Source organism: Vipera ursinii (assembly GCF_947247035.1).
Source record: "Vipera ursinii genome assembly, chromosome: 1".
NCBI classification, from domain to species: domain Eukaryota; kingdom Metazoa; phylum Chordata; class Lepidosauria; order Squamata; family Viperidae; genus Vipera; species Vipera ursinii.
In genome coordinates this window covers 335,555,434-335,577,636 of record NC_139512.1, presented here as the reverse complement: position 1 = coordinate 335,577,636, position 22,203 = coordinate 335,555,434, and the positions used below count along the sequence as shown (strand labels likewise).

The 22,203-nt window shown below is 42.3% G+C and overlaps 1 protein-coding gene across 1 annotated transcript; it reads right to left on the bottom strand.

Moving 5' to 3' along the window:
• Positions 1-70: 70 nt before the first annotated feature.
• Positions 71-20,975, bottom strand: SLC30A3 (solute carrier family 30 member 3; the record flags this gene model as incomplete). The annotated part of the gene is made up of 8 exons (XM_083348651.1): positions 71-1,077; positions 3,880-4,014; positions 6,672-6,777; positions 7,786-7,990; positions 8,788-8,941; positions 13,211-13,357; positions 13,811-14,028; positions 20,875-20,975. The coding sequence occupies 8 exons, from the start codon at positions 20,973-20,975 to the stop codon at positions 932-934; spliced, it is 1,212 nt and encodes a 403-aa protein (XP_083204777.1). The 3' UTR covers positions 71-931.
• Between the last annotated feature and the right edge of the window lie 1,228 nt (positions 20,976-22,203).

Genomic DNA, 22,203 nt, shown 5'->3' with positions numbered 1-22,203 from the left:
CCTGCACTAATTGCAGGCAGCTGGTGTTACTTAAGGAGCCATTAGCCCGCTGCTCCACCAAGGCTTATTTAGATGAGAAGCCTCCAGGGAATACCATAGTAGAGAACATGAAAAGAAAACATGCTGAAAGAAGACAAGGACAGACATTTCTATATTGTGGCTAAAAAGAAATGACAGATGGATCCATGGAATCTCCAGGAGCTGAGATTGACTCACATGAAAACTGACTTTTTAAAGCTTGGTTTAGATGGCAAAACCACAAACGTCCACTTTTCTCCAGGAAAAGGAAGAAAGATAACTTCAGCTGGGGTGGTGGTGGTGAGATCATTGGGACAAGACATTTTTGTGGCTAATTTTGTTGCTCCTTTGCTCTGCAGGCAAAAGTGGGCTTGGTCTACTTTTGCAGTATTAGTCACAATAGAAGATGGATGAAGTGGAATAATGTTGCCCCACACTTGCTTTAAACATTCACTTCGTTTTGAAAAAAAAAATTGTTACTTCTACAACACATGCAAACACAGATGGTCACAATATAAGCCCTGAACAACCACCAAGCTATCCAGACCGAAAAAAATACTGCTTTTCATCTCAGAGAAAAGAGGACACGGTTGCAGATGTTTAAAGGCTTGCCCCCATATCCCCATTTCCGATGGATTTGTACATTGATACATTTAGCAAATGAACATGGGAAGCAATTGTGCCCCCCACCACATGACCAGCAACTCTTCCATTGGAGGCTTCCCTGGCTGGGCAGACAATTATCCCTGGTGCTTTGCCATTTCCTGTATATGCTGGTTGAACATGCATTGAGAGGAGGCTTTTGCTGCGAATGGCAAAAGAGGCTGGTCCCTGCTTTTGGCCCTGGGTTTCCAGGCACCTCCTGGGACTGGCAGTTGAAGAGAAGAGAAAAGTAGACAGGGGAGCACTGCCCTTAGTCCTGTGGGTCCTGGCACTGCTGGCAGGTGGCCATGTCAGCAAGATAGGGCTCCACCTGAATGGTGCATGAGAAGAAGCCAAACTTGCTTTGTAGCAGAGCTGTGGCTTCTTGTAGCACAACCTCCATGTCGGCATCGGATTCTGGAAACAAAAGTCAGAGTAGGGTCAGTTGTAATCTGGCTCAGAATATCTCATGCATTCCCCCACAGGGGAAATAAAACTTACTATTTGTAGTAGCCAGGCTAGAATAGCAGAGATCCTATTTTGTATCCTCTACATCTCCATGTAAGACTACAAAAGACCATTTTCTGAAAAAGCTTAAGGGCAGTACAGCTGGTGATAAGATATACAGTAAAGCAGGGGTCCCCAACCTTGAGCACTTTATGACTTGTGGACTTCAACTCCCAGAATTCCTCAGCTAGCCATGCTGGCTGAGGAATTCTGGGAGTTGAAGTCCAGAAGTCATAAAGTGCCCAAGGTTGGAGACCCCTGCAGTAAAGGGTTTCATTTCATAATGGGCAAGGCCAGGAACCACCGGGGAGAGATTGAAACTTTTAAAGATGAAATGGGGGCCTTATACATCTGTAAACAAGATTTAAGATAGGTTAAGGGTATACAAATTAGAGATCAGGATTATAGATTGAGAGCGTTCGCAGATGATCTGGTTGTTACGGTGACCCAGCCGGAGAACTCCGTTGTGGACCTGATGGAGATAATAATGCAATATGGGAAGGTTTCTGGATTTAAAGTTAATGCACAAAAAACTAAAATTCTGGCCAAAAATATGACAGTATCGCAAAAGGCTCTTTTAGAAGGATTAACTGGATTTGAGATTGCTAAAAGGGTCAAATATTTGGGGGTGTTTCTGTCACCCTCTAATACAAAGTTATATAAAAATAACTATGAAAAATTATGGGGGAAAATTCAAAAAGAAATGGAGAGTTGGGAAAAATTGCAATTGTCTTTGTTGGGAAGAATCGCAGCAGTGAAAATGAATGTCCTGCCTAAATTTTTATTCTTATTTCAAATGATACCGGTTCTTAAGAAAGATTCTAACTTGGAAGAATGGCAACGGGGTATCAATAAATTTGTTTGGGCAGGGAAAAGGCCACGAGTTAAACTTAAGATTATGCAGGATACTCGTGAAAGAGGTGGTCTCAAAATGCCCAATCTTAAATTATATTATGAAGCTGCTGCGTTAGCAGGGATAAGTGATTGGATTAATTTGACACAAGAGAGATTATTAAATCTTGAGGGCCACGACTTGTTATTTGGCTGGCATGCATATTTGTTGTATGATAAGAAGGTAGACAATGTGTTTAAAGTGCATATTTTAAGACAGGCATTGTTGAGAGTTTGGAAGAAGTATAGACATAAGTTAGACTGTAAGATGCCATTGTGGGCAATTCCAAAACACGCAATAGAAAACATAAATGTTGGTTTCAAACATGATGTGACTACGTATAAGGAGATTTTAAGTTTGGAAAGAAATGTCTGGTGTTTGAAGCCGTATAACCTCTTGCGAGATGAGAAGATTGTTCAAACTTGGTTTCAATATACTCAGTTAAGGGCCAGGTGGAAAGAAGATCAGAAAACTGGTTTTGCAATGACTGATGAAAATTTGATAAAGCAAATTAGAAATCAGGGTCCAGCACATATCAAACGGATATATCTTGCATTGATAGAAATTGACTCAGAAACAGAACTTGTTAAAGATTGTATGATAAAATGGGCCCAGAACATCCAAGAAGTTATTACAATGGACACGTGGGAAAAGATCTGGGTGAGGAATGTAAAATTTACACAAGCTCAAAACTTAAGAGAGAACTTTTATAAAATGTTTTATAGATGGCATTTAGATCCTAAAAAGCTTGCAAGTATGTATCCGAATTATCAGCCAAAATGCTGGAGGTGTGGTGGCGAAGATGCAACATATTTTCACATATGGTGGACTTGTAAAAAGGTCAAGGCTTTTTGGATAAAAATTTGGTGGAATATGCAGAAGATTTTCAAGCAAAGGATAAAGTTTTGTCCGCAACTCTTTTTGTTGGGTATAATTACAGATGCTACAGTTGTGGACACTAAGTTGATGTTGAATTTAATTACGGCAGCAAGACTTTTAATAGGTCAATATTGAAAGAAGGAGGAATTGCCGACTATAGAAGAATGGACTTTAAAGGTTTTTGACCTGGCAGAGATGGCAAAGATCTCGGCTTATTTGAAAGATCATTCGCAAGAACGTTATATTATGGAGTGGAGAAAATGGATTGAATATATCCAGAACAAATATGGGACTAAAAAGTTTCATGTAGCATTTGAATAAGTCTTCCTTTCTATTTCTTTATTTTTTTTCTTTATATGTAATATTAGTATTGTTTGTAGTTATCTTATATGAGCTAGAGAGTGATAGATCTAAGAATTTATTGTTGGTAGCATATGGATGTTTATGATTGTTATTTGTTTTTATACCCTGTACTTAGCTCTGGGAAGTGGGGGGGAGGGGGGAAAAGGGGGAGGGGAAGGAAGGGATAGGTAGGGGGGAGGGGGGATTGTCAAAGATAAAATGTATTTTAAAACTTTTCAATAAAAAAAAGATTTAAGATAGGTTCAAAAATTAAAAAAGAAGCTCTAAACTAGAATTCAAATATTTGGTTCTCCTGGAAGTCTTTGGAGGCAACGACAATAGTAGCAATAACACAACCGCAACCATCCACACTAGGAGAAAGTAAAATCTTAAAAGTCCAGTGTATTCTTGGTCATGCCTTAAAAAAACTGTGGGTTTCTTCCACTCTGTCTTTCCAGGATCCAGAAATGTGCTTCTGTCACAATCTGTCTATTTTTAAGCCTGTGTACTCCTTATAAACCAAATCTGAAAGCCCATGAAAGAGTGCAGATTTCCTGCATGGTTTACAACTGCTCAGAATGGAGGAAAAAAGTACTCACCAATGGCTATGTGTACAGCCACAACATGATGGCTGAGAGTTAAAGCCCAAAGATGCAGATTATGGACATGCTTCACACCTTTGACAGAGAGCAGGGTTTCCTTAACTGCTTGGAACTCCACACCTCGTGGTGCCCCTGAAGGATAGAAAGAAATGGCACCCGCTTAACTGGGTCCAATTCCAACCCCATTTAGAAGCCTCTGATCCGTGCTTGAATTGTGCAAAGTGACTGCCTCTTGTGTAATCCAAACCTACCATAAAGCAGTCATTTTACACACAGATCCTGGGAGGAAGCCACAAGATGCAGAAGAAGAGAGGTATCTTCTATGCCAGGGGTGTCAAACTCAATTTCATTGAGGGCTGCATCAGCATTGCGGTTGCCCTCAGGGGGCTGGGTGGGTATGGCCAGGGTGGGCGTGGCCTACTGGGTGGGCGGCTAGAGTGCGTATGGCCTACTGGGTGGGCGTGGCCAGCTCTACATCATTCGCATCAAGGGTGCCTATGGGGGCCTGGGCAAGAGTGGGACTGATCTGAGGGTCTCTGGCAGAAGGAGGGTCTCTGGGCCAGGGCCAACGCAGTGGGGGCCGTTCCCTCACTGTTTCCAGGATGGCTTTGCGGGCCACATGAAACCACTTCGCGGGCCGGATCCGTTCCCCCAGGCCTTGTGTTTGACATGTCTGTTCTATGCAATTTCCCCTAAACTAAGAAAAGCACTGTCAAATCAACTACGTAGCTCAACATGGAGACATTATTACAAGACCAGTCTTGAGAAAACACTGTTCCATTCATTTTTGTACTGAAATTTGAGGGGACTAGTATACATCATTTTATTTTTTGCCTTGATCAGAAAAATCACTTTCCAGTTCTGCCCCCTGAATGGAGAGCATAGCCACTTTCTGTATGTGCAAGTTGCACAGAGCCTTGGTTTAGTTAAAATTTGTTGAGTAAGTCCAACATAGGTTGACTTCACATAACACATTAAATCTCAATGGATGATTAATAAGTGTGTGAATGATTAAAACTCAATAAATGATTAATCAGTATGTCAATGATACTATCTAACATACACACTTGATTCTACATGGTTGTTTTATCAAAGACAAGTAGTTACCTGAGACTCTGAGCATCCAGCATTGCTGACTTGTGGAAATTAGCAATCTTTCTTTCAAAGTCTAATTTCCATGAACTAGCGATGGCTGCCATAGATTTGGACAGCATAACAAGCCTCAGGTGTGCTATTGCCCAAATTTAAAGAGTTGTAGCTCTCACATTTAACAGAAATTCCATAAACATAGCTTGCATATTCTAACTGTGGTAATCATAAGTATATGTTGGGTATAATCATCTTTGGTAGTCTTTTTATCTAAAAATGATGTTCCCAAACAGAGGGACATTGAAGCTGTTATTAATCTAAAAACCATTATGCAATTCTTGGTTTGTTACTGAAGTTTGAAAAGAACCACAGCTAATAGTCAGACTCCTAGTGTTTCCTTGAAACCCAAGCCATATTTGAGCTTCCCTCACCCTGATATGGGCTCTTGGCCATTTCCAGTAAATTGCATAATGCTTTCAGAATTTTTAGCTGTAATCATGCCATCTGCAACCTGGATGGACTCAGTGGTACAATGGGTGTACCACTGGAAAACCTGAAAGCCAGGTTAGGGACAGATCATTATGGAGAAAACCTATCTATGTGGTTGCTAAGAGTCAACACTAACCTGATGGCACCTAACCAATCAATCAAATCAATGCCATCTAAGTGCAAACATGAGTGGCAAATGTAAATAGGATTTGAGCCAAATCAGGACAAATGCAAGATAAGAGGAGCCCTTGAGAAACTTCAAGGTTTGCAGAAGGATAAAGGATTTTTTTATTTAAATCAACAGACTTAACTGTCAGTACCTATCTTTCCATTCCCCCTCTCCCCCACCATCACAACTGATGAAGTTTCTTGGATGAGAAACAAAACATTGTGTTCTTCTTCCTCAAGGAAAAAAACAGTCCAGTTGTCTTTTGAAAAAGCACCTTTGAGACAGTTATGAACTGGCTGACTGAGAATCTCCACAGATATTTAAACGGACAAACCAACTAAAGAACAGGACAGCAAGGACTGAATATCCTTTGGTACCACAGAATATCAAAAGCCAGGTGGAAAATTAAAAAACAGGAAGCAGGAATAGACTGCCAGTTTGATTTCTCTGCAGCCTTTAATATCTTGCAGTAGGTATGTCTACTTGCCAAGTCCTCTAAAGTGGAGCATTTCAATTGGGCTGTGTGCAACACAGATGCAATGTTTCCTTACTGATCCCGCTGGAAATTATCCCACTTAACTAATTGTAGGAGTTGATCACTATCATCATTAAGATAATTTCTTCATCTTATTACTTTGATCAATGCAGACTCTGCCTTGGTTATTTTCTTACTTCAAAAGTGTTAATAGTTTATTTCTAAACATTTGCCACTTGAGTCAAGAGATCTAAAGGCCAACCTATGGGCAGACCCTGTGGTGGGTTCTCGTTTCTGCACTTTTTGATATACATAACTAAAGAGATTTTTGTCATTATTTTCTTCCTCAATGTACTTAAGGAAAATTCCTTTGCTCTTGACATCATTGCCCCAAACTGTAAGTGCATTTATATCATCCACTTACACTTAATTATAGAGAAACCATTGTTAATTATTAATAATTTCCTATAATAAAATTGATTATCTGCAAGAATCGTCCTAGAATTATTTTAACAATGTCCATCCTCCTGTAGTGTAGCCCTCTTGCAGCTGTGAAAGACAACTTACCTTCCATGAGTACTCGAAAGACATCACGAAGGATGGTTAAGGTGGAGCCCAACACAAAGACTGAGAAGAGGAAAGTACTCACTGGGTCAGCAATCTTACATTGGGGCTGCAAAAAAGGAGATGGAATGGCAGATACTATGAAGCATCCTGGTACTTATCTCCCAATTCTGACACCCTGGGTTGGTTTTACAAAGGAAAAGGACAAGTAGTCACATCAAACCCCTTATTTTTTACAGCCAAGGTTCTCAGTAGAATGTTTATATGTTTTGATCTTCATTAACATTGTTATATCCGAGCAATAAAAATTCATATGACCACTAAATAGGTGCCATTTTGATGGACTGATAGCCCAGACAGAGTACAATAGGCCAAATTTTGTGCAGACAATTCCTCTGAAATTAACTGGGTTTTCTACGTTAGACTGCAATTTTGTTTTATGGTTATTTTAATTCTTTTAAAAATATTTTGCTCTCTTTAAACACACATCCATCATTAAATTCATTGGTAAGTTTGTTTTATTTTAGATTTATTTTATGAAATTTGATATTCTGCTACTGGCCAGCCAATCATGGTTGCACTTTTTGTGGGAGTACCCTTAAAATTCCAAACATGTCCTCTACATCACACACAGAAATTGTTGTCATTATATGTCAATGAATATAATTACTAGGAGTTTCTGGGTCCACTTTCTCCCAAGTAGTCTGGATAGAAACTTGGTATCTCTTCCGCTGAACAACTGCATGTACAGCAGATGAAATGGAGGTGTGTTTTGCAAGAAAAATGTATCTTGTTCTAACAAACAGACATCTATGTATCTGTTTCCCTGAGCCTGATCACCCAGTCAGACCCATCATTAGGACAAAGATATCTGGCCCAACCATATGTCCTTTTGCAATGTATGAGGAAGAACTATTTCTTCCATTAGTTGTTTATTTACAGTATTTATCTCCTGGGTGACTTTAGTTGTGCTGGTATTCCACAGCTACTTTTCTGTACAACTACTGTCTCAGGCTGGAGGGAAGTGGAAGTAATGGAGGAAGATGCTCATAAGAGAGGTCTTCATTTAGAGAACATTTGATTGTATTAAAAAGTATCATAACCTGATCCTTCATACCTTGAAATAGATGACAGTAGCAGCCACAAAGACCCCAAGGCTTTGAAGTAGGTCCCCCACCACATGTACAAAAGCTGCTCGGACACTGGTGTTGCTATGGGTGGGAATGGAGGGGCCATGGGGGGTGTCCTCAATCTGTTCATAGCCTCTTGTGCTGAATCCATGACTGTGTCCAGAGCCTGACTGATGCAGAAGGTAGACCATGCTGTGGAAAGTTTCAAGATTGGTAACTAAGGTCATCATTGTCTCCGTTTCTCACCAAACAATCCTAAAAATCCCATCCATCTCAGCAAACCCTCTTCTACCCATAGTTCCTGCTCCTTCACCAATCGGTGCAGACAACTGGACTAGCATATGTGCCATATTCATAGTGGTGATATTGTTTAATTACAAAATAATCATAGTCAACATGTAGCAGCTGTAGTATAGATCCTTAAGGGCATCTCCTAGTCAGTGCTTTTAGGGCAACCAAGCAAAATAGGAAATCTTTCAAATATACACGTGTTTTATTTTGATACATAATTGTTTATCTAATATTTGAGAATTGCTCTGCAGGAAGCAAGACAGGCTAGGTGGAATGCTGCCTGATAGGATGAGCAATGGTTTCCACATTATCTCCAGCATCCCGAAGGATTAAAAAGCAACAGTTTTGCGAAAAGACACTTTGTAAAGATGAACAGTGAAGGGCAGTGGGTTCTAGCAAATCAGATCAAAAGACCACCTGAAGTACAAGTTTCTTTCCAATCAAACCAGTCAAATGATTCTGGAAATATCAACAAAAACCCCCAAACACAGTGGCATCTTAAAGAGAAGTAGAACAAATTTCTTATGACCACAAACAAGACTTCCTAACAGAACCCTTTCAACATGCAATCAGTGGAGCTATATGGCTGACAGCTTGCAAGCTTGTTGCTTAATTGATGCCACACAGACACTCTATCTGATAATTACCTCCTCACAGAGTTAATACTCAAATATTTTCCCCATCCTAGAAATCCTTACATGATATTCACTCCCACTGCACAGGCTGAAGTGCCCAGCATCACAGAAGCTTCGATTTCATAGTCATTGCTAATTATGCGGGCTGAAGCTAAGTAGACCAGCACTCCTGTAACGATCCAGATAGAGAAGACAGAAGCCAAGGCACCCAGTGTTTCTGTGAGAGAGAAAAAAGCTGGTGTTCAGATTCCCTGACTATGTTGACAATTTTCTTCCTGATCTTTCTGCAAGCTGCTCGAGGAATGCAGACTGGCATTTATTTCACACCAAAAGGTGAAAACCTAGATCTCATCTCGGCTCTGTTCAAAACTATCTGGAGAAAAATTGAGGAGAATCTACAGGCTAGTTTAAATTTTCACACTGGCCCTTTCCCTACTTGCCAGTTAGAGATGTTTTAGAATGCCCTGACAATTGCCACACTCTCCTTAGATCAATTGCATGACATTTTGATGTCACCTAGCCACCATGTCAAAGTAACAGTGAAGTAGATAGGCTTTATATCATTTTTACAATGCTGGGTGATGCTACCAAGACAGTAAAAATGACCACTTATTTCATTACTAGTGGAAGATTTAAACAGCCTTATATTGTGATTTTCCTCTTTAACCTTACATTCTCTAATCAGTTGTATTTAGTGAACAATTGCATTTATTAGCTAATGCTCAAGATTTGAAATCTGAGTTTCAACAATACATAGAATGAGAACTGCCAGATGTACAAAGCAGATTCAGAAGAGGGAGGGGTCCTTGAGTTTACAATGACAACAATTGATAGATAACAAGAAAAGCAAAGAGAGCTCCAAAAAGATAATTGTTTAGCATTTTTATTATGTTCAGGCTTTTAACTGCATAGTCCACAACAAAATGTATATAGATTTTAAAAAATATAGATGTACCCAGCCATCTCACTTGGCTATTTTAGAATGTATTTGATGATTAGGCAGTAAGAAGGTGCAAGTATAAGGTGCAAGTAAATGATTCAATATTGGAATAATTGAGAAAGGAGAATACCAAGGTACTAGATTTTATTTAACTTTCATGCAGAATATATCATGAGAAATGCTGAACCAGATGAAATAGAAACTGAAATTCAGATTGTTGGGAGAAACATCAACATCCTTAGAAATGTTAATGATACCTTGAGGTCTTGAAGTGAGGAAGGCATCTCTTGTTAAATCTCTTGTTAAAAATGAAAAAAGGGACTGCAAAAGCTTGCTCGATTCTCAATTTAAGAAACCCCTAAGGCTATGTCAAAAGGCAATGCTAACTCAATGCAAATTGAGAAGAAGTTGAAGTAATAGCATATTATTTTCCTAGCCTCAAAAATGTAGATGGATGGTGACTATAGCCATGAAATGAAAACACATAACCTCCTTCAAAGATAAGTTCAGGCAAAATATTAATGTGAAGAAACAACAAGTCTGCATTATCAAGACTATGGCTTTCCAGCTATATGGCTATGAAAACTGTAAAAATTGACTGAGAATACCTTGGGGGTGATAAGAACAGATCAATACCAGAGGAAGTAAAATCAGACTGATCACTGGACACACATTGATAAAAAAATTAATGGTGAAATAGTCTGATGCACAATGTGAAAAGACCTTTCTCACACTGGAGCAAATCTTGATACTTGGAAAAATCAAAGGCAATAAGAAAAAAATCCAAGAGAAAATAAGGTGTCTAGTTACTATCACTGATACAACTATATAATAATGATGATAATGATGATAATGATGATGATGATGATAATAATAATAATAATAATAATAATAATAATAATAATAATAATAATGTAAATATAAAGTTGGAAGGTACCTTGGAGGTCATCTAGTCCAACCCCCTGCTTGCAATATGCTTGCAATAACGCAAAGTAGGTTATTAGTAATTTTAGAGATGCCACTACAGAGTCCCCAAACTGCAACAGAGTACAGTGACATCAGATCTACCCTATCCATGATACATGAGTTTGTAGATGAGGTGCCAAAAAGGGACAACAGTAAAAGCCAGAAGAGAAAATCATCCGGAGGGCCTATAATAAGACACAGTCCCACAGCTGGGCAATATAATTAAGTATATTGCCACTCTGTGAGATGGGTGGTTTCTAAATTTGATAAATAGAAATAGAAAATGGATGAAAATGGACAAAAATAGAAAAAAAGGCACCTTTGGGACAATCATGACCAGGATGATTAAGAATAGCCATTGACATTTTGTTCCTGAGGCAAGACTAGAAGTCATAGTTTCCTGGTTTCTAACCTGATGTCCTAATCAAACTGGCTCTCAATAAATAATTTATACAATTGTAAATAAAAACAAATTAATAATTATTTAATTACGAACCACCAGACTATAGGTTAAATGATTGTCATGGTCTTGTGAGTATATCAAAGGAATTCATCAGCTCTGATAGTGAGTCTCTTGCCTTCCTCCCTTTCCTGATCGAAGAAATATACCTATCCATTTCTAGACATTCTTTGGGCTTCTAATTGCCAACAGATTACCTAGAGTCCTAGACCAGGGGTAGGCAACCTTGGCTCTTTTATGACTCATGGACTTCAACTCCCAGAATTCCTGAGTCAGCTGACTCAGGAATTCTGGGAGTTGAAGTCCATGAGTCATAAAAGAGCCAAGGTTGCCTACCCCTGGTCCTAGACAAACAGTTGAAGGAAGGGAGGGAAAAGCAAACTGTAGGGAAGTCTCAGACAATGGACAAGTACATCGCACAAATACCAGGTGAAGTGTTCAAAATAGGCAGCCCTGAAAATAGATGGTGGAGAATATTCTTGATTAATGTTGCATCTGATTCCTTGCCTCAAAAGAGAGTCCATAAGTCCCCTGAAAATCCAAAAAAATTCTTTTCATCATCATCAAACATCTAAAAAGGAAAACAGATACATAAATCTTCTTTTATCTTAAGTCAGTCATTCTGCTTCCTTACTCCCTTCTCTCTTGGAGATCTCTGCATTTAGCATTCAGAAGACCACTTAAACTCTGAGCCCAAGCTTCAGTCTAGGGGAGAGGACCCCAAACTTTAAAAAAATCTGTAAGAAGTATTGCTACATACAAGTCCAGCAATTATAACATACTATGGATCCTATAATGTCTGCAGGGACCTTAATCACAGTGCACAGAGCTCTATCTTGCTTTTTCTAAGCATTTTGCCTTCACACTGCTTTGCAGTGGTTCAAAAGGATGAAGAAATTCATTCCTTCTAGTCTTTCACAAAAGGGACGCGGTGGCTCAGTGGGTTAGGACGCTGAGCTTGTCGATCAGGACAGCAGTTTGGCGGGTCGAATCCTGAGTGCCGCATAACAGAGTGACTGTTACTCGTCCCAGCTTCTGCCAACCTAGCAGTTTGAAAGCATGTAAAAATGCAAGTAGAAAAATAGGGACCACCAGCATTCTGTGCGCCTTTGGTGTCTAGTCATGCCGGCCACGTGACCACGGAGACGTCCTCGGACAAGTGCTGGCTCTTTGGCTTTGAAACGGAAATGAGCACTGGCCCCTAGAGTCGGAAATGACTAGCACGCTTGTGCAGGGGAACCTTTACCTTTACCTTTAGTCTTTCACACAAATATTTATTTTGAAAATGTCTCACAATATCTTCAAATGCTGTTTTTTATTTTAATTGATATAATTATTTTATCAAAAAAGCAGAGAAAAGCAGAGGGGACAATAGGGGGGAAAAGCATTCAAAGAGAAGAGAGTACCATAGTTGCATATATAAAAGATACTGTACAGTATTGACAAGTATTTTTTTAAGAAGGGAACAACAGTCCCAGACTTCACACACGGGAGAGCAATACTCACCAAAACTATGTTTCAGATGGATTTCTATTATAGTTCAAGGAAGTAAAACAAATACATGTAAATATATGCTGGACTATTGACTTCAATAGATAAGATGGAGATACCCTGGTACAGGCCATCATGGAAGGAATACAGCGAATGTTCTGTACTAAACCAATACCAATGTTAAAAAAAGACTCTGATCAGAGGAAAATCTTACACCACAAGATCAGAAGGATTATCCTTCAGAATTCATTCATTTTGTCAATGGAAAACAGGCACAGGTTAGTGTGAATAGCCCTCAGATGTAGCACAAGTGAAACCAGGGACAAATGTCCTGTTGTCTAAGGACTTTTTCATGAACACATCTTTTAGAGTTTTCTAGAAATACACATTTCATTCAGACGTTCCTGTAAAAGGCCAATTCAGTTATTATAATGTCCTCTCTAATCTCTTCAGGCAAAATGATAACCTTAATTCTAAATGTCAATTGTAGAGAAGGTCTCTTAACTTCCAGTGTAAAAAACATGCTTCAGCTTTCTGCTAATGTCAGAAAAGGTTTCTAACCTGTTTGAATGATGGGAGGCGAGATACTATAGGAATGTTTTCATTGGTCAGCTTCTGAAAGCACCTACCTGAGCGGTGCCAGCCAAAGGTCATGGTTTTGGTGGCTGGGCGAGTGGAGACCCAGAGTGAAAAGAGGCTGACACCCATGCTGCCCATATCTGTCAACAGGTGGGCTGCATCTGTCATGATGGCCAGGCTATGTGCCATGTATCCACCTGGAAGGCAAACAGACAGGCCCCAGGGGCTCTCAAAGGCATAGATGGAGACAGAACAATTAAAAACTAGTATATGCAGTGCTTTTTTTTTTTGTAAAATAAAAAGGTGCCGGAACTCACACATGTCATACAACCCGCCTTGCCTACCCTACAAGGTTCCATCCAAAAAAGGTGCCGGAACTCCATTCTGAGCGTTCTATGAAAAAAAAGCCCTGAGTATATGTATGTGCACAACTTGCTAAACTGGTGGATAAGATAATCATGCTTTGTTGTGTATCAGTTTACATGTTGTACAAACAGAAGCCTTTTAGTCAGTTAATTGTTTAATGAGTTGGATGAACCAGAAAATGAGTTAATTCAACAGCTAGGTTAAGTGTGTTTAGATGAATGCAGATAATTAATAAATTAATAAATAGAGAGGACAGATCTGTTATACCTTTTGACAAAACTGACCTATAACTTCTCCAACCATGAAGAGAAAGCAGACCAGACAGGCAATGCTGAGTTTCCGTTGAGCCTGAAGTTTCTGTTGATTTTGACTGGTGAAGCATGGCACAAGGTGACAGTGGGGGACCACACATGGCTCCATCTTGAGACCCATCGTGGATATATTTGAATGGGCATTTTCTGAGGGCAGGTTGGGAAAGACCTCTTGAGAACCTGCAAACAAACTGAAAAAATATTGGGCCATCGGAAGAATCCTCCATCTGAGTCAGATGCCAGAAGGACTAATAAAGGAGAATATTTGTAGCTCAGGGTTGACATGAGGGTTGACACAAAACATCTGCAAGAAAACAAGCAAGCTCGGAGAGCACCAAGGACCCCTAATGCCAGAAGTCCATATCAATTCCCACCCTCACCTCCAGTAGTGGTTAATCCAATATCCAGCAAGAATAGAAAAATTGCAATATTGGAAGAAGGAAGAACTGCCAACTATAGAAGAATGGACTTTAAAAGTCTCCAATCTGGTGGAAATGGCAAAGATTTCAGCGTATTTGAAAGATCAGTCGCAACAGAGATATATTATGGAGTGGAGAAGATGGATTGATTATATCCAGAATAAATATGGGACTAAAAAGTTTCATGTAGCATTTGAATAAGTATTGATGTGATATTTAAATTGCTTGTAGTTATTTTATAAGAGTTAAAGTGCAATAGATTTAATATTTTATTGTTGTTTGCATACGGCAGACTATGATTGTTTGTATTTTTATACCCTGTATTGAGCTCTGGGAAGTCGGGGGAGGGGGAGGGGGAGGGGAGGGAGGTGTTGGGGAGGTTTGGGGAGAGGGGAGGGGGTTGGGAGGGGTTTTGTCTTTTTAAAAAATGTATTGTAAAACTTTTCAATAAAAAACAAAAAGAGAAAACAAATAAGTATAAAAAAATAGAAAGATAAAATTAAAAAAAAATAAAAAAATAAAAATAAAAAACACCATTAAAAATAATAACACAAGAAAAATTGCAAGTCAAATCTTATGAAGGCTTGAGCAGAAATCATGAAGGTGCAGCCCACTGGATTCTGGTGAGAGCAGTAAAGATATATGTTCACATTTTGGTTTTATGGAGAAATAGCTGTGCCATTTAAAACCAAGAACTAACCACAAACAATGAGCAATACATATTGGCTGCACAATAGTTAACCTGTTGATAGAATTAACTTATTTTATGAGAATGCATAATATATAAAATAATAAACTACCTAAAAGGATGGTTTGAATAAAATACTACCCCCATTCCTCCCTCCCTCCACAGTACATATTCAGACAAGTGTATAAGTTACATTCTACAAACTTTATTAGATCCTGAACTACCCTAGTTAAGGTACCTAGCAAACTGAACCAATTAGGAAGGAGATGGATGCACACCAGAAAGGAATTTATTGAGAATGACCTTCCTGACCATCCCACCTTTGGCAGTGGAGTGACCAAGGAGGAGTATCAACAATAACATAACAACTCATTGTGACACTGAAACAGAACTGTCATGGTAATGATTGCAACTTGCTAATCCCTACTTCTCAGTGAATCCAATTTGGTGAATTCACACAATACATTGAAATTTAAACTAACCAAATGGATTAGGTTCAATCACTATACTAACCCACCACAAAAATTAAATACTATTAACACTTATCAAACATAGTATGCTCTCTGCCGGCATCACTTAGATCAAGGGACTTCAAACTTGGCCCTTTTATGACTTGTGGACTTCAACTCCCAGAATTCCTCAGCCAGGCACGCTGGCTGAGGAATTCTGGGAGTTGAAGTCCACAAGTCATAAAAGGGCCAAGTTTAAAGACCCCTGACTTAGATCTTTACTGAACTGATTTTTGAGCACAGCATATTTGCCCTTGGTTTTGAGTTGCTTGCAAGGAACAAAGAGTAAGGGAGGTTTCTTGACTTCCTGCCCTATTTGTGAGTCACTCAGAGATATTAGCCTGACCACTGCAGGAGGCAGAATACTGGATAACATGGAATGATTTTGGCCTGATCCCTGCAAAAGCATGTGATATAACACAAGTGTAACTCAGCTCTGATGTTCACCACCCTATATTTATTTGGAACCTGGCAGTGTCTTTCATAAGCACTCAGCCAGGGAAGACAGATGCTAATAATACATTTCAGCCACCCAGATGGATAATTAATAGCAAGGGATGGCTCAGTAAGCACTGAGCATCCTCTACCAATTTTGAGGCAACTCAATTCTCTGCCCCAACAAGAGCTGAAAATCCCCAATACAGCTCATGAGGTTTTACCATGGCAGCTGCACATTACAAGGGCTCTTCTAAAGAAACAATTTCTTTGACTCAGGAGCAGATGCAAGCAAGCCTCCAGCAAAACTCTCAGCTGGACATGCTTCAGCAGCAGGCCACCTGGGCACTCAAGAGGGAGCGGAAGGATTCAAGCCAATCCTTAGCAGAAATCACATATTTTGCTTTCCTCTATGGCTATCCAATCACTTTCATACCACAGGAAGTTCTAGGCAACCTAAATAAGGAACTGCAACTCATATGCTCCTGTACTCAGGGATCCCATCTCACAGTTCCTGTGTGGTCAGAAGATTCACTACATTTCAGGTGTGTCGGCATTCACTTAGAAATCGAGAATTGGAAGATGTGCAGCTCAGATAGGTTTTAGTTTAGCTCCAACAGTATACTCACATCATGTCACCTAAAGACTGCCTTCTGCCCAGGACGTTCTATGGCCATGAATCGGGCTTAGGTGGACCTGATTCAGTTAATGTTAATTTGGGCACTTCCCCAACCCCTCCCCACTTTCTTCTTGTTGACTCTTAGGGTAGGCTTTGGATCCACCATACTCTTTTACTTGCATCGAGAAGGATGAAAATATGCTTAGTATGTAACTTTTCGCTCCTCTTCCTTCTTGCTCTGTCCCCATAACTTTGCTTTCTTCTCTCCTCAGTGAGGCAGGCTTAAGTAATCTTTAGCTGGAACAAATTAAAGGAGCATTTTCTCTCCCTTATTCAACAACTCAGAAAATTAGACTCAAGGTGTAATATCTGCTAGGATGTGTTGCCCAGGACTTTAGAGAGACAGAACCAGTTTGTAGAGCTTATGACACCAGGCTAGAAACTGGGAGACCGTGAGTTCCAGTACTTCGGCACAAAGCCAGGTGGGCGACTGAGCTGATCACTCTCTCTCTCTGGCTAGGAAGCCGGTGATGGTAAACCACTTCAGAAAATGTGCCCAAGAAAACTGCAGGGACTAGTCCAGGCAGTCACTAGGAGTCAACACTAACATGGAGGCACATGCTGTACACATACACTTTACAGGGAGTAGGGATTCAGAAGAACAGTAACAAAAACCAAAACTCTCCTGTTGGTATTGTTTGCTGTGGGCTTCTTCCCCTTCAGTAGGGAAGGCCCTCTAAGTTGGGGACTTTTTTTCCTTCACCCCTTTTGTCCTTCGTGGTCATGGTCCAGTGGCAGGGAATCTGTGGAGAAGTACTCAAATGAATCTTGTCATTCGATCGTAATGGTTTTTATAATTGGTCCCATTCCCTCCGATTATTTCAGATAGTTATACTTCGGAAGGGGCCTCTTCCCTGAGTAATCCTGGAGCAAGATTGCCCATTTCCTTCCCCTACGCTTCCCAGTGCAGGCTGGGACGTTTTCATGGGGCCCAGCAGGGCAGAGTCTGCCTTCGCGGGCAGAGCGGCCTAGTGAAGGGAGCTGGAACTCCAGGTTCAAATCCTATCCTCTCTCACATAAATGCTTTGAAACCTCAGTGGCGGGTTAGCCCAGTTGCGCTCGGTCCTCCTGCACAAGAGAGCCCCCCTTTCCCCCCACCACAGCCTTTTTCTTCTGGAAAGCTTTCCTGCAATGTCTGGCCTCAATGCTCCAGCTCCAGACGCCATTTACGGTATTCCACCGCCAGCCAGTCGGAGGAGCCGCAGCAGGCGGCAAAGAAGCAGCGCCTAAGGAGAGTCCCCACGCCCCTCTCCTCTCGCTCCTTTTGCACCGAAACTGAACGTCCGATGGGGCAGAACTTAAAGCCTGGCTTGGAGACTGGAAAAGTCTCCGGTTTCGGTTCATACCAGCTGAAGTTAAAAGACGAGCCAAGAATCCCCCATCAATGCTGCGAGATTGCTCCAGAAAATGAATAAGTGGTGGGTAACTACCAGTCAGGCCAGCCTGTTTCTCTAAGGCCAGCTAAAGGCCTGGCATCAGCTGCATCCGTATACTAAGCTAAATAGGATAGGGTTTAATAGGATTAGTTTTGGTTAGTTTTGTGCCTGATAGTGTTCACTTATTTTTAAGTCCTGCCTTTCAGAATTGGTTAACTTAAGGTTCACTTTACTGTGTGTAAATAGATTAATTCTATTGTTGCTTGTGGGTATGTAGCCAGCAGGTAGTAGAAGTAGTGTGTTAGGTATCAAAATTGTATTCCCTTCAAAGCACCAAGAGAATCTGAAAGGTGTGATTGGAGTTGCTTTCAATTACATAGTTATTTAGATTTTCCTCCAAGCTACCTGGACATAATAAATTCAAATAAAGAAATGCATCAATTAATCTATCCCTTTATTAACTTATTTTGGGGGACCGCCCCATATAGTGGACCATAACTGAATTCAGTCAGTTGAGTTCACAACTTAATGCCCAGGAAGTTTTAACAACAAATTAACCAAGGTTAGAAGTAATTAAATGAGCCCTTGAAGTTGTTGTTGTTATTATTATTATTATTATTATTATTATTATTATTATTATTATTATTATTTGGATTTATATACCGCCCTTCTCCCAAAGGCTAAGCATGTCCTGTGAAAAATTACTGTAATATGATTGTGTATGGGGAGTGCCTATGGGGGCAGGAGAAAATAAGGATTAGTTGAGGTGATACTCAAGGGGAGCTACACTTGTAGACGTTTGCTGTCCATGTGTGTGATGTGGCATACACAATTTGCCTCTTCAGCCTGAGCCACTGCCCATTTTTCTACCTCCAGCTGAAATTCACTGAGGATGTGGAAGAGGACCTCTGTCCTTTCAGGACAATTGATCCTAATGACCTTCAGAGCTTCTCTCTCTTGGCTAATCTGAAGAAAGGATGAAGGTGGTTTGTTGGGTTCAAGTGCCTGCCCCCAACCTCAAATGCAAGCAACAAAAGAAGGCAGGAGGGAAACAGTGACAGTCCCAAAGAGCAGAATTTACCAGCCCACTGCTCAGCTGTGCCTGGCATCCAACAGAAATATGGAGGCAGATGGGTAGAAAGCTAAAAGCCATCCCGCCTGCCAAAAGAGCAACCAGAACAGCAAAAGAATGGATAGCAAGTAATGGATAACTCACTAACCTCCTCCCCAGATTTATCCCTGGAAGCCCTTCCAGGCCTTTCATTCCAACGTAGTTGTACTGAAGGTCTGCGTTTAGAGTAGCTGAAGCAAATTGGGTTAAAACAGAATGGCTGCATTGATGCAAGTTACGAAGCGTGATTACTTCAAACTTGATGTTAATGTTGCTTTTTTGTGTGTGTGCAGTCTTAGTGAATTATAGAAATATAGCCCCTTTATTCATCTAGTGTTATGTGATTCAGAAAATGGGTCATTTCAGCTGGTCCAGCTAGTCAGCGGCGGTTCCTCTTCTGTGCAGAGCAGCATGCAAACAGGATTCCTTCTTTTCTTCCACCCCCCCACCCCCCCAGCTCAGTCAGAAGCTCAGTTCTGGAGCTGTCCCTGCCAGAGAGATTTTTGGAAGGAGGTCTTGTCCACTGAGGCAGAGGCAGCAGATGGGAAATCCATTCCTTCCTCCCACCCCACGGCTGGTGCCACTGAGCAATCATCAACTGCTTTTGGTGCAGCAGCCAGGGCAGGAAGAATGGGGGGCATTACTGCAGCAACTGCGAGAAAAGGCTCCTTGGAGCTTCTTGAGTCCACACTAGGAGCAGATTCATCCCCCCTCCCGCTTTCCAGAGGCACACTAGGAAACAGAGAAAAGGCAGGCAGGAGGAGAAAGGGAAACACACGCTGCAGACCAAAACATCCACCCAAAGCAGCTTTCATCTCCGAAGCCCCCCTTCCTTTGATCTCTTCCCTTTTCACTTGCCTGGACCAGTTTTCCTTCTCCCACCACCTGTAATGAAATGGCGCTCCCTTCCCCTGCATCCCACAAGTAGGAAGCCATCAAGGGGGGGGAGGAGGAGGGATTGAGCAGCAGGAATCCAAAGGGACGTCCAGTTCCTGTCTTACCGAGGGCTGCAGGGATCTCAGAGGAGGAGAGGAGTGGGGGCGCAGGGGGGGAGAGAAATCAGCTGGGAAGAGAGGGAAAAGCTCTGAGCGAGCAAAGTTAGAGCCTTGGTGGAGCAGTGGGCTAATGCCTCCTTAAGTAACACCAGCTGCCTGCAATTAGTGCAGGTTCGCATCCCACCAGGCTCAAGGTTGACTCAGCCTTCCATCCTTCCGAGGTAGGTAAAATGAGGACCCAGATTGTTGGGGGCAATTAAGCTGACTTTGTAATAATGCCGCTTGGGGTGTGTGTGAAAGCCCTAATAAGCAGGCATATACATAGAATGAAGGCTACTGCTAAGCTTGTAAGCCGCCCTGAGTCTTCGGAGAAGGGCGGGATATAAATGGAATAAAAATAAAAAATAAAATAAAATAAAAGTTGTCTTTAGCCGTGGAGGAAAAGCGGAGGGCACCAACCGCACCGCAGGGCAAGAAGTAGAGGATGGATGAGAGGAGGGGGCTCAGAGTTGCCGGGGGGGGGAATGCACGCACAGGGCGGCAGGGGGACAGGAGGAAGCCGGGCTTCGATCACTAGCCGCTTGCCAGAAATCGCGATCCCCCTGAAGGAGCGAGGCTTCCCCGAGCAAGAATGAAACCGAACGTCCTTCAGAGAACTCCGGGCCTGCCCGAAGATCAACGGCTTTTCCTTCCGCTTGGCTCTGCTGGGCCCGCACGGAGTCCGGGGCTCTCGGACAGGACAGGACCGGGCAGGGGTAGGTGGGGGCATAGCGGGCAGGAGAATCGGTGGCAGAAGGGAAGGGCTGTTCTGCGGGGCTGCCTCACCTCTTCAGGCGAAGACCGCTGGAGCTGCGGCTGCCTTGGCTGCCCACCAGGCGGGCGGTCTCGGAAGGGTCCCCGTTGGCTAAGGCAGGAGGGGGCTCCATCGCCGGGAAGGTTGGCTGCAGCGGGCTGAACCTGACGGGCCCTCAACGAAAGCCCTTCGCCTGGGCTTCTGCTGCCGCTGTTTTCGCCGTCGAGAGGTCCGGACTACAGCAGACACAGGTGGGTGGGAGGGAGGGCTGGGGCTGGCCCCACCCGACGCCCGCAAACTCCTCCCCCTGCGGGCAGTCCTCTGCTCGCCCCCCCTTCTCCCCCCCTCCCGGACCTGCCTTTCCCATCTAGCGCAGGTGATTCCCACTGAGCCTGCCAGAACTAGCGATCGGGGCAGCGGAGGAAGTTTGCAACTCCGGTTAGCATCACTCGGTGCGTCTCCTGCATCCGGGAAGCGTTGGGATTAAGCCGACGACCTTCCGTGGTTTGTGGGGCAAAGGCGAGCAATATCGGGCCGACTCCTCCGCAGAAGACGAGGAGAGACCAGCCCGGCTGCGAAAAGGCTTCCCTGGGGAAAAAAAAGCGCTCCTGGTCGAGTCAGCCGAAGGACATCCGTGACCGCACGGAGAGCCTTTAAAGCCATTCCCCGATCCCGAGGTGGTGGATGCAGCCGTCGAGATGCAAAAGAACATCGCCGCGTATCTTATTAGAGGGATGTTGCCGATGGCGGCCGCCGTCTTCCCTAGAAAGGGCGGAGAAAGATGAGGAATGCCGGCTGGACGGGATTAGCTGTTAACATGCGCGCCTTCTCGCTTCCATTGGAACCGCAACGAGAGCCACAAAGGGTCGCTGCCGAAGGAAAAGCCAACGGAAGGGCTAGACGAGCTGGAAGCCGACGATCGCTCTGGGAGTGAGAGGTAGATCACTTTTTACGTAAATAAGAGATAAATCAAGGGGATCGGGAGTTCTTCAAGTTCACAAAGCGAGAGTTTTCTCTGAGCCAAAGAGGAATTCGCCGGAGGTGCTCTGTGGCACAGGAAGATTCAACGTCTCTTGCCTTGGCTTTAAGCATTCCGGATGTCAGCCCTGTGAGGTAGACCAAGACACCGTCTGCACAAGTTTGACTAGAACTATAGGCTACAGTAAAAGAATTATGAAAGCTTGACCGCGTTTGCCCTTCCTACCTCTGATACTCCAGTGACTTAGGATGAAACTTCTATTTCCGGGGCTTAAATCTGCTTTTGTTTTTATAACGTCTCTGCATATTGACAGTACTTCAGGATCGCCTCTTCGGTTCTCTAAACCAGGCGGCTGGGGCAGTAGCCCTTCCCCTCCAGGACA